Below are 14216 nucleotides of genomic sequence, written 5' to 3'. Positions count from 1 at the left end.
TCGGCTGTATCATTTCTCAACCTCTGTATTTCTCTCTCCCTTCCCTCCAGACGTACGGCAGTTACGAGTCTCGTCGCAGCAGCAGCCGTTCCTCAACAGGTTCCTCTGCCTCCTGGGCCAACCCTTGCCCTCGCCGAGGTCGCCTCCTCTACGCCCCTCTCATCCTGGTCGAAGAGGAAGGGGCGGGTGGCAGCGGCGGCGGAGGCTCCGGGATCTGGGGGGACAAGACGGGTGGAGGGGCCAACGTGACGGCGGCCACCTCCCGACCTGGCCCTGCGGGGTGGTACACGGGGCCCCCTTGTCCCTCAGGAGGGTCCCAGGCACCATACAGGGCCTATACCACACTAAGGGTCCCCACACAGCTCAGCCCTCACTACAGCGACAAGAGAGGCAGCGCTGATAGCCTGGTGGAAGCGGTGAGTATTACTACACATTCAGACATATTTAAAGATCGATATTGATATAAACATCCATAGAGTCTGGACTAATGCATTCATTATATTCAGGTTATTGATGAGAAATGAATGTGTTAAGTAAAAAAAAATATCAACGAACCAATCAACCAATCACTGTCTCTCCCCATGTAGGTGCTGATCTCAGAGGGGCTGGGTCTGTATGCCAAGGACCCCAAGTTTGTGGCCTTCGCCAAACGGGAGATTGCTGACGCGTGTCACATGACAATTGACGAGATGGAAAGTGCGGCCAGCGACCTGCTGAGTCGGGGAAGCAGGGGCGGAGGAGGTGGCGGTTTCCTGAACAATCCCGACCTTGGAACCCTGTACAGCGACGAGGAGCCAATCAGAACGGGCCGCGACGAGGAAGACCTGGCGGACGAGATGACCTGCGTCACTTCTTTCTGATCTGGATGACGGTCGATCAATTAATCAATCGATCGATCGTGATTGATTGAGTTTATTGTGATCAGGAGCAGACCAGACTTACTGGGCACGAGAGAGACAGAGGACAACTGAGGGACAGACAAATGGAGGACAGATATGGAGCTGGACAGACAGACAAAAGGTTGTCTAGTCCAGTGTCCTTAGTCCCTCCATCTTGACTATAGACAGATATATATTATAGGCCTCTAGGCTTTACAGATAATGGGCCAAAGGGACTAGATGGAGAGACAGAGGATGGACCAAATGGACTAGATGGAGAGACAGAGGATGGACCAAATGGACTAGATTGAGAGACAGAGGATGGACCAAAGGGACTAGATGGAGAGACAGAGGATGGACCAAATGGACTAGATGGAGAGACAGAGGATGGACCAAAGGGACTAGATGGAGAGACAGAGGATGGACCAAATGGACTAGATGGAGAGACAGAGGATGGACCAAAGGGACTAGATGGAGAGACAGAGGATGGACCAAATGGACTAGATGGAGAGACAGAGGATGGACCAAATGGACTAGATGGAGAGACAGAGGATGGACCAAATGGACTAGATGGAGAGACAGAGGATGGACCAAATGGACTAGATGGAGAGACAGAGGATGGACCAAATGGACTAGATGAAGAGACAGAGGATGGACCAAATGGACTAGATGGAGAGACAGAGGATGGACCAAATGGACTAGATGGAGAGACAGAGGATGGACCAAATGGACTAGATGGAGAGACAGAGGATGGACCAAAGGGACTAGATGGAGAGACAGAGGATGGACCAAATGGACTAGATGGAGAGACAGAGGATGGACCAAATGGACTAGATGGAGAGACAGAGGATGGACCAAATGGACTAGATGAAGAGACAGAGGATGGACCAAATGGACTAGATGGAGAGACAGAGGATGGACCAAATGGACTAGATGGAGAGACAGAGGATGGACCAAATGGACTAGATGGAGAGACAGAGGATGGACCAAAGGGACTAGATGGAGAGACAGAGGATGGACCAAATGGACTAGATGGAGAGACAGAGAAAAAAGTGAAAGAAGAGAAAGATGAAAAAAAAGAGACAGAAAGACGTGAGAGATGACCTCCCCAAAGGCACGCTATATAGTGCACTGCTTTTGACCAGGGTCCATAGGGACTATGGACTATGTAGGGAATAGGGGGCCATTTGTGAAGCAAACAAATATGTGGGTGAGGTGAGGAACCGATTCAGGAAGGTGGATGATCTTAAAGATGAGTTGTATGTGTGTGTGAAGAAGATCACATTAATGGAAGAATAGAAAATGAGAGATGGAGAGAAAGAGATGGGGTGGAGAGAAAGAGAGAGTAGGAGAGAGAGAGTAGAGAGAGATGGGGGAGAGAGAGAGAGTAGGAGAGAGTAGAGAGAGATGGGGGAGAGAGAGAAGAGAGAGATGGGGTGGAGAGAGAGAGTAGAGAGAGAGAGAGTAGAGAGATATGGGGTGGAGAGAGAGAAAGAGAGTAGGAAATAGAGAGAGAGAGAGAGAGAGAGTAGAGAGAGATGGGGGAGAGAGAGATGGTGGAGAGTGTGACTCACAGTGTGTCTGCTGGGTGAGTCAGTGAGTAGCACTCTCAGATCGTGAACACATTTGCATCAAATTGTGTTGGTCTCTAATAACGGACTCCTTTAAGATAGTTGTACTGCGCATCATGTTGTACATGCACATTATCTTGTACATGCACATTATCTTGTACATGCACATTATCTTGTACATGTACATTATCTTGTACATGCACATTATCTTGTACATGCACATTATCTTGTTGGATATACTGTACAATGTTTTTCATTTTTCAGTTTTAGATTATTTTGATTTTATGAAAGAACTGAAATTGTGAAATACTTTTAAAAAAACCAAGTTGTAAGTGTTGTCTTGTCGTCGTGATGCGTCTACTACCAGGGTCGGTTGGAGTCAATTCAGTTTTCAATTCAGTCCATTTAAATTCAATTCATGAATTGAAAATTGTCTGCATTGTTTACTATGAGAATTTTTAAATTCCTGAATTAGAATTAACTAGCCCGAATTTGGATGAATTAAAACCTGAATTGGCTGAATTAAAACCTGAATTGGCTGAATTAAAACCTGAATTGGCTGAATTAAAACCTGAATTGGCTGAATTAAAACCTGAATTGGCAGAATTAAAACCTGAATTGGCTGAATTAAAACCTGAATTGAACCACCACCTCTGTTCTTCTTCTCTTTGTGTTAGATATCACGTCTATGTTGCTTTCCGTTTGAAAACAGATCACATCACGTCTGTCGTTTTATTTTTGTTTTTGAGTTTCCCATGATGTCGCTGTGCTGTGCCCCAAATTACACCCCGTTCCCTAAATAATGCACTACTTCTGACCAGGGCTCTGGTCCAATGTAGTATCAATGAGGGAAATAGTGTCCCATTTAGGACACCGTCTCTGTCTAAATGCACTGTGATTGCTGTTTTTAATAATTATAGTCATTTCATTTCAAGCTAATTTTTTTTCTTCTTCTTTTTAAAAGTTATTTTTTATTTATATCCTGGACATGCTGGGTTCATAAGCAGCATGAAATTGCTGAAAATACAAAGTGCTCATTTTATTCTGGCATTAAACTTAATTGCATGTTTTATCAGCTCTAAAACAAACGTTCAGTTGAAATGTTATTGTCAAAGCATCATTGTTTATATTCAGATTTCTATAATTCTATATGAATCTAATACAATTAATTCTTATGTCATATCGATAAACACAACATGGTGAATAAAATGGTAATCCGTGTAGTTTGTTATTTAGCAGTTTATCACGTCAGTTCTTCTTGAGTTGATGCTAACCGGTGTTACTCAGGTTATGATGGCTCCCGACAGTCGTTATAGTGTCGTCTTGCTACAGACACCTGGTCAATGTGGACTGCTCTGTTCTGCTGCTCCCTAGGGGATGGGAGGTGGAAATGTTCTGTCTATCACAGCACTAACTAATCCATTCCTCACAGCAGCAACAGTAGAGATGCTAGTTAAGATGATTGAAAGAAAGCAGACTAGCAGAACAGTAGTAACTAGTAGTAGTAAATTAGTATAATAGTATAGCGTAGTATAGGTTCCCGTGTGGCTCAGTTGGTAGGGCATGGCGCTTGCAACGCCAGGGTTGTGGGTTCAATTCCCACGGGGGGACCAGGATGGATATGTATGAACTTTCCAATTTTTAAGTCGCTCTGGATAAGAGCGTCTGCTAAATGACTGTAAATGTATAGTATTACTATTATTATCTGAAGAACAAAATGGGCCGGTGTGTTAGAAACTCCCAGACCGGTTTTGGCCCCAGTCCTTTTATGTCTTCATAAACCCTACAGTGAGTGATCATTATCATACAGTGCCTTCAGAAAGTATTCATAGCCCCTTGACTTTTTTTTCTCAACCATCTCAACCGTCTTCCTGGGTCACTCTAAGAGTGATTACAGCTGTGAGTCTTCCTGGGTAAGTCTCTAAGAGTGATTACAGCTGTGAGTCTTTCTGGGTAAGTCTCTAAGAGTGATTACAGCTGTGAGTCTTTCTGGGTAAGTCTCTAAGAGTGATTACAGCTGTGAGTCTTTCTGGGTAAGTCTCTAAGAGTGATTACAGCTGTGAGTCTTTCTGGGTAAGTCTCTAAGAGTGATTACAGCTGTGAGTCTTTCTGGGTAAGTCTCTAAGAGTGATTACAGCTGTGAGTCTTTCTGGGTAAGTCTCTAAGAGTGATTACAGCTGTGAGTCTTCCTGGGTAAGTCTCTAAGAGTGATTACAGCTGTGAGTCTTTCTGGGTAAGTCTAAGAGTGATTACAGCTGTGAGTCTTCCTGGGTAAGTCTCTAAGAGTGATTACAGCTGTGAGTCTTCCTGGGTAAGTCTCTAAGAGCTTTGCACACCTGGATTGTACAATATTTGCCCATTATTATTTTCAAAGGTCTTCAAGCTCTGTCAAATTGGTTGTTGATCATCGCTACACAACCATTTTGAGTCTTGCCATATTTTTTTTATTTTTTTTATTTATTTCACCTTTATTTAACCAGGTAGGCAAATTGAGAACACGTTCTCATTAACAATTGCGACCTGGCCAAGATAAAGCAAAGCAGTTCGACACATACAACAACACATAGTTACACATGGAGTAAAACAAACATACAGTCAATAATACAGTGAAAAATAAGTCTATATACAATATGAGCAAGTGAGGTGAGATAAGGGAGGTGAAGGCAAACAAAATATATATATATATAAATAAAAATATAAAAAGGCCATGCTGGCGAAGTAAATACAATATAGCAAGTATAAAAAAAGAAAAAAAGTAGAGATAGTAGAGATAGAAATAATGGGGTGCAAAGGAGCAAAATAAATAAATACAGTAGGTAAAGAGGTAGTTGTTTGGGCTAAATTATAGATGGGCTATGTACAGGTGCAGTAATCTATGAGCTGCTCTGACAGCTGGTGCTTAAAGCTAGTGAGGGAGATAAGTGTTTCCAGTTTCAGAGATTTTTGTAGTTCGTTCCAGTCATTGGCAGCAGAGAACTGGAAGGAGAGGCGGCCAAAGGAAGAATTGGTTTTGGGGGTGACCAGAGAGATATACCTGCTGGAGCGCGTGCTACAGGTAGGTGCTGCTATGGTGACCAGCGAGCTGAGATAAGGGGGGACTTTACCTAGCAGGGTCTTGTAGATGACCTGGAGCCAGTGGGTTTGACGACGAGTATGAAGCGAGGGCCAGCCAACGAGAGTGTACAGGTCGCAGGGGTGGGTAGTATATGTGGCTTTGGTGACAAAACGGATGGCACTGTGATAGACTGCATCCAATTTATTGAGTAGCGTTTTGGAGGCTATTTTGTAAATGACATCACCGAAGTCGAGGATTGGTAGGATGGTCAGTTTTACAAGGGTATGTTTGGCAGCATGAGTGAAGGATGCTTTGTTGCGGAATAGGAAGCCAATTCTAGATTTAACTTTGGATTGGAGATGTTTGATGTGAGTCTGGAAGGAGAGTTTACAGTCTAACCAGACACCTAGGTATTTGTAGTTGTCCACATATTCTAAGTCCGAGCCGTCCAGAGTAGTGATGTTGGACAGGCGGGCAGGTGCAGGCAGCGATCGGTTGAAGAGCATGCATTTAGTTTTACTTGTATTTAAGAGCAAATGGAGGCCACGGAAGGAGAGTTGTATGGCATTGAAGCTCGCCTGGAGGGTTGTTAACACAGTGTCAAAAGAAGGGCCAGAAGTATACAGAATAGTGTCGTCTGCGTAGAGATGGATCAGAGAATCACCAGCAGCAAGAGCGACATCATTGATGTATACAGAGAAGAGAGTCGGTCCAAGAATTGAACCCTGTGGCACCCCCATAGAGACTGCCAGAGGCCCGGACAACAGACCCTCCGATTTGACACACTGAACTCGATCAGAGAAGTAGTTGGTGAACCAGGCGAGGCAATCATTAGAGAAACCAAGGCTGTCGAGTCTGCCGATTAGGATGTGGTGATTGACAGAGTCAAAAGCCTTGGCCAGGTCAATGAATACGGCTGCACAGTATTGTTTCCTATCGATGGCGGTTAAGATATCGTTTATGACCTTGAGCGTGGCTGAGGTGCACCCATGACCAGCTCTGAAACCAGATTGCATAGTGGAGAAGGTATGGTGGGATTCGAAATGGTCGGTAATCTGTTTGTTGACTTGGCTTTCGAAGACCTTAGAAAGGCAGGGTAGGATAGATATAGGTCTGTAGCTGTTAGGGTCAAGAGTGTCCCCCCCTTTGAAGAGGGGGATAACCGCAGCTGCTTTCCAATCTTTGGGAATCTCAGACGACACGAAAGAGAGGTTGAAAAGGCTAGTAATAGGGGTGGCAACAATTTCAGCAGATAGTTTTAGAAAGAAAGGGTCCAGATTATCTAGCCCGGCTGATTTGTAAGGGTCCAGATTTTGCAGCTCTTTCAGAACATCAGCTGACTGTATTTGGGAGAAAGAGAAATGGGGAAGGCTTGGGCGAGTAGCAGAGGGGAGGGCAGTGCTGTTGACCGGGGTAGGGGTAGCCAGGTGGAAAGCATGGCCAGCCGTAGAAAAATGCTTATTGAAATTCTCAATTATAGTGGATTTTTCGGTGGTGACAGTGTTTCCTATCTTCAGTGCAGATGGAAGCTGGGAGGAGGTGTTCTTATTCTCCATGGACTTTACAGTGTCCCAGAACTTTTTTGAATTTGTGTTGCAGGAAGCAAATTTCTGCTTGAAAAAGCTAGCCTTGGCTTTTCTAACTGCCTGTGTATATTGGTTTCTAGCTTCCCTGAAAAGTTGCATATCACGGGGGCTGTTCGATGCTAATGCAGAACGCCATAGGATGTTTTTCTGTTGGTTAAGGGCAGTCAGGTCAGGAGAGAACCAAGGGCTATATCTGTTTCTGGTTCTAAATTTCTTGAATGGGGCATGCTTATTCAAGATGGTGAGGAAGGCATTTAAAAAAAATATCCAGGCATCCTCTACTGACGGGATGAGATCAATATCCTTCCAGGATACCTCGGCCAGGTCGATCAGAAAGGCCTGCTCGCTGAAGTGTTTCAGGGAGCGTTTGACAGTGATGAGTGGAGGTCGTTTGACCGCTGACCCATTACGGATGCAGGCAATGAGGCAGTGATCGCTGAGATCTTGGTTGAAAACAGCAGAGGTGTATTTGGAGGGCAAGCTGGGATGATATCTATGAGGGTGCCCGTGTTTACGGAATTGGGGTGGTACCTGGTAGGTTCATTGATCATTTGTGTGAGATTGAGGGCATCAAGCTTAGATTGTAGGATGGCTGGGGTGTTAAGCATGTTCCAATTTAGGTTGCCTAGCAGCACGAGCTCTGAAGATAGATGGGGGGCAATCAGTTCACATATGGTGTCCAGAGCACAGCTGGGGGCAGAGGGTGGTCTATAGCAGGCGGCAACGGTGAGAGACTTGTTTTTAGAGAGGTGGATTTTTAAAAGTAGAAGTTCAAATTGTTTGGGAACAGACCTGGATAGTAAAACAGAACTCTGCAGGCAATCTTTGCAGTAGATTGCAACACCGCCCCCTTTGGCCGTTCTATCTTGTCTGAAAATCTTGTAGTTGGGGATGAAAATGTCAGAATTTTTGGTGGTCTTTCTAAGCCAGGATTCAGACACGGCTAAAACATCCGGGTTGGCAGAGTGAGCTAAAGCAGTGAACAAAACAAACTTAGGGAGGAGGCTTCTAATGTTAACATGCATGAAACCAAGGCTATTACGGTTACAGAAGTCATCAAAAGAGAGCGCCTGGGGAATAGGAGTGGAGCTAGGTACTGCAGGGCCTGGATTCACCTCTACATCACCAGAGGAACAGAGGAGGAGTAGGATAGATTTTCAAGCATATTTAAGTCAAAATTGTAATTCGGCCACTCAGGAACATTCACTGTCTTCTTGGTAAGCAACTCCAGTGTAGATTTGGCCTTGCGTTTTAGGTTATTGTCCTTCTGAAAGGTGAATTCATCTACTAGTGTCTGGTGAAAAGCAGACTGAACCAGGTTTTCCTCTAGGATTTTTCCTGTGCTTAGTTCCAATTCCATTTTTTTTTTAATTCTGAAAAAATCCCCAGTCCTTAATGATTACAAGCATACCCATAACATGATGCAGCTACCACCATGCTTGAAAAGATGGAGAGTGGTACTCAGTATTGTGTTGTATTGGATTTGCCCCAAACATAACAATTTGTATCAGTGGACTATTCAAACCTACCCTAACCAGAAATCGTGGATGGATGGCGGCATTTGTGCAAAACTGAACTAACTCAGAGAGGCTGCTGTGCCTACATAGAGACTCATATCACCGTGACTATAGAGCCTAGGCCTTCAGAGGGACCAAAAATTCTTCCAATACTTTGTATTAAAAAATAAATCTAGAAAATAACAGAACACACAGCATCACTTAATGTGCAGAGATTTTCTCTTCTGTAGTCGGACCGTTCAGGTTCTAGTGGAAGAGCAAAACTTTTTGATGACATGAATGAATCAAAACAGGCCTGGCTGTGTTTCATGCTGTAGCACATGGAAACACTACAGTCATGGACACGTGACACACAGCATAACATGGTAGCCGAAGAACACCACTAGCACCAATAGCGACAACAGTATTGTCACCAAGGTGACAGGCGCATGGTGCTGAAAGGACCGCGGCCGTAATACCTGGGCACTCAATGGTCGATGAAGAAGAGCCCGTTTTGGTCAAACACAGACAAAGCTGATAGACAGGAGTCACACACAGCATCAGATAATGTTACAGAATAAGCATCCCATTCACTGCAGTAGCCCACATGAAATCATACCTATACAAAAGCACAACCATTTTATTTCCAAAATGATATGAACAAACCAGCTGCTACTTCCCCATTAAAAAATATATTTTATCACGTTCATCACACTAACCGTTGATCTAAAGTTTAAATGCAACTATGTTTCACAGCCGTTTTCAAACAGATCGCAAACAGCAAGCGAGCTGCAATAAAAAACATTGCCACTCACCAGATGATCAATTAGAAACATCGTTTGAAAGTTAATCTTGAAAAAGGTGATGCAAACAAATTAGCAACAACATCCACCTTGAAGTTAATAACAGCTGATGCAGTACACTACTACAACACAAGCTAACTAACGTTGTGACACTACTACAACACAAGCTAACTAACATCACACTACTACAACACAAGCTAACTAACATCACACTACTACAACACAAGCTAACTAACATCACACTACTACAACACAAGCTAGCTAACGTTGTGACACTACTACAACACATGCTAGCTAACGTTGTGACACTACTACAACACAAGCTAGCTAACGTTGTGACACTACTACAACACAAGCTAGCTAACGTTGTGACACTACTACAACACAAGCTAACTAACGTTGTGACACTACTACAACACAAGCTAACTAACGTTGTCAGACTACTACAACACAAGCTAACTAACGTTGTCAGACTACTACAACACAAGCTAACTAACGTTGTCAGACTACTACAACACAAGCTAACTAACGTTGTCAGACTACTACAACACAAGCTAGCTAACGTTGTCAGACTACTACAACACAAGCTAACTAACATCACACTACTACAACACAAGCTAACTAACGTTGTCAGACTACTACAACACAAGCTAACTAACATCACACTACTACAACACAAGCTAGCTAACGTTGTCAGACTACTACAACACATGCTAGCTAACATCACACTACTACAACACAAGCTAACTAACGTTGTCAGACTACCACAACACATGCTAGCTAACATCACACTACTACAACACAAGCTAGCTAACGTTGTGACACTACTACAACACAAGCTAGCTAACGTTGTCAGACTACTACAACACAAGCTAACTAACATCACACTACTACAACACAAGCTAGCTAACGTTGTGACACTACTACAACACAAGCTAGCTAACGTTGTGACACTACTACAACACAAGCTAACTAACGTTGTGACACTACTACAACACAAGCTAACTAACGTTGTCAGACTACTACAACACAAGCTAACTAACGTTGTCAGACTACTACAACACAAGCTAGCTAACGTTGTCAGACTACTACAACACAAGCTAACTAACGTTGTGACACTACTACAACACAAGCTAGCTAACGTTGTCAGACTACTACAACACATGCTAGCTAACATCACACTACTACAACACAAGCTAGCTAACGTTGTGACACTACTACAACACAAGCTAGCTAACATCACACTTCTACAACACATGCTAGCTAACATCACACTACTACAACACAAGCTAACTAACATCACACTACTACAACACAAGCTAACTAACGTTGTCAGACTACTACAACACATGCTAGCTAACATCACACTTCTACAACACATGCTAGCTAACATCACACTACTACAACACAAGCTAACTAACATCACACTACTACAACACAAGCTAGCTAACATCACACTACTACAACACAAGCTAGCTAACATCACACTACTACAACACAAGCTAGCTAACATCACACTACTACAACACAAGCTAACTAACGTTGTCAGACTACTACAACACAAGCTAGCTAACATTGTTACACTACTACAACACATGCTAGCTAACATCACACTACTACAACACAAGCTAGCTAACATCACACTAATACAACACAAGCTAGCTAACATTGTGACACTACTACAACACATGCTAGCTAACATCACACTACTACAACACAAGCTAACTAACATCACACTACTACAACACAAGCTAGCTAACATCACACTACTACAACACAAGCTAGCTAACATCACACTACTACAACACAAGCTAGCTAACATCACACTACTACAACACAAGCTAGCTAACATCACACTACTACAACACAAGCTAGCTAACATCACACTACTACAACACAAGCTAACTAACGTTGTCAGACTACTACAACACAAGCTAGCTAACATTGTTACACTACTACAACACATGCTAGCTAACATCACACTACTACAACACAAGCTAGCTAACATCACACTAATACAACACAAGCTAGCTAACATTGTGACACTACTACAACACATGCTAGCTAACATCACACTACTACAACACAAGCTAACTAACGTTGTCAGACTACTACAACACATGCTAGCTAACATCACACTTCTACAACACATGCTAGCTAACATCACACTACTACAACACAAGCTAACTAACATCACACTACTACAACACAAGCTAGCTAACATCACACTACTACAACACAAGCTAGCTAACATCACACTACTACAACACAAGCTAGCTAACATCACACTACTACAACACAAGCTAGCTAACATCACACTACTACAACACAAGCTAACTAACGTTGTCAGACTACTACAACACAAGCTAGCTAACATTGTTACACTACTACAACACATGCTAGCTAACATCACACTACTACAACACAAGCTAGCTAACATCACACTAATACAACACAAGCTAGCTAACATTGTGACACTACTACAACACATGCTAGCTAACATCACACTACTACAACACAAGCTAGCTAACATCACACTACTACAACACAAGCTAGCTAACATCACACTACTACAACACAAGCTAGCTAACATCACACTACTACAACACAAGCTAGCTAACATCACACTACTTCAACACAAGCTAGCTAACATCACACTACTACAACACAAGCTAGATAACATCACACTACTACAACACAAGCTAGCTAACATCACACTACTACAACACAAGCTAGCTAACATCACACTACTACAACACAAGCTAGCTAACATCACACTACTACAACACAAGCTAGCTAACATTGTCACAAAACCACTGCTTGCAACAATGATTATTTTATCTTGCGCTCTGTCTTCTTCTTCTTTAAAAAAAAAGGCAGACTACAACCTATTATGATGATGCTAGCTTGCTAAAAAAAAAATATATATATATGACATTGATTTTTAGAGTTGGCAAATTGGCTTAGTCTCGGAGTGAGGAGCTTATAAAACGTAGCTTCATCAACATATTTCGGGGGAATTCTTAAATGTATTGGAATAAATGACCAAACTATAAAACTAGAAAGCCAGCTAGTATGAGTAACTGTAGCTAGTTAGCTACGTTAGCTTGCTAGGTACATTAATAGCTTTAGGTTGGTTGGTTTTAAACTCAACTTCAAGATTTCCACTAAGGATGTTGCCTCTCCGATCATCACTCTCCCTCACTTGGGCAAAGGACATTTAAGGTATACTCGGATGTGACGATGTAAAACATCATTCAAGGGCTGAGGGTTTAGGGCTGAGGGCTGTCTACTTTGAGTTTGGACTGCAGCCATAGACACCTCACTTTGTTTTTTTACGGTCCCGCCAATTGCAAGTCAAAATATGATTGGATCGTTCCACTGTCACTCCAAAATCCTGCTCCACTTCTGCAGGCCTAGCCAATGGCTGGCTGAGCTATCTAGCGTTTTCTACAAAGAGACCCCAAAATAAAACATTTTATTTAACCAGGCAAGTCAGTTAAGAACAAATTCTTATATAGAATGAAGGCTTACCAAAAGGCAAAAGGCCTCCTGCGTGGACTTGGGCTGGGACAAAATATATATATAGAATATATATATATATATATATATATATATATATATATATATATATATATATATATATATATATATATATATATATATATATATATAAATATAGGACAAGACACACATCATGACAAGAGAGACAACACTACATAAAGAGAGACCTAAGACAACAACATAGCAAGGAAGCAACACATGACAACACAGCATGGTAGCAACACAACATGACAACAACATGGTAGCAACACAACATGGCAGCAACACAACATTACAACAACATGGTAGCAACACAACATGACAACAACATGGTAGCAACACAACATGACAACATGGTAGCAACACAACATGACAACAACATGGCAGCAAGACAACATGACAACAACATGGTAGAAACACAACATGACAACAACATGGTAGCAACGCAACATGACAACAACATGGTAGCAACACAACATGACAACATGGTAGAAACACAACATGGTAGGAACACAACATGACAACAACATGGCAGCAACACAACATGACAACAACATGGTAGAAACACAACATGACAACAACATGGTAGAAACACAACATGACAACAACATGGTAGCAACACAACATGACAACATGGTAGAAACACAACATGGTAGGAACACAACATGACAACAACATGGCAGCAACACAACATGACAACAACATGGTAGAAACACAACATGACAACAACATGGTAGAAACACAACATGACAACAACATGGTAGCAACACAACATGACAACAACATGGTAGCAACACAACACAGCAGCATGGCAACAACATGGTAGCAACACAACATGACAACAACATGGTAGCAACACATGACAACAACATGGTAGCAACACAACATGACAACAACATGGTAGCAACACAACATGACAAACAACATGGTAGCAACACAACATGGTAGCAGCACAAAACATGGTACAAACATTATTGGGCACAGACAACAGCACAAAGGGCAAGAAGGTAGAGACAACAATACATCACACAAAGCAGCCACAACTGTCAGTAAGAGTGTCCATGATTGAGTCTTTGAATGAAGAGGTGGAGATAAAACTGTCCAGTTGGAGTGTTTGTTGCAGCTCGTTCCAGTCGCTAGCTGCAGCGAACTGAAAAGACGAGTGACCCCGGGATGTGTGTGCTTTGGGGACCTTTAACAGAACGTGACTGGCAGAACTGGTGAAGTATGTGGAGGATGAGGGCTGCAGTAGATATCTCAGATAGGGGGGAGTGAGGCCTAAGA

The 14216-nt window shown here is 42.6% G+C and overlaps 1 protein-coding gene across 4 annotated transcripts in view; it reads left to right on the top strand.

Moving 5' to 3' along the window:
* The window catches only part of cacna1fb (calcium channel, voltage-dependent, L type, alpha 1F subunit), a 197851-nt gene extending 194182 nt beyond the window's left edge, over positions 1–3669 (top strand). For all 4 annotated transcript variants that reach the window (XM_055891144.1, XM_055891142.1, XM_055891143.1 and 1 more), the window contains exons 47-48: positions 51–416; positions 588–3669. In XM_055891144.1, coding sequence (XP_055747119.1) covers positions 51–416; positions 588–860 — 639 coding nt within the window. In that variant the 3' untranslated portion in view covers positions 861–3669. The remainder of the gene's footprint in view (positions 1–50; positions 417–587) is intronic.
* The last annotated feature ends 10547 nt before the right edge of the window (positions 3670–14216 follow it).

The sequence above is a fragment of the Salvelinus fontinalis genome, chromosome 31 (genome assembly GCF_029448725.1).
Source record: "Salvelinus fontinalis isolate EN_2023a chromosome 31, ASM2944872v1, whole genome shotgun sequence".
Classification (NCBI taxonomy): Eukaryota; Metazoa; Chordata; class Actinopteri; order Salmoniformes; family Salmonidae; genus Salvelinus; species Salvelinus fontinalis.
The sequence above is the reverse complement of the archived record's forward strand: the minus strand, read 5'-3'. Positions and strand labels throughout refer to the sequence as shown.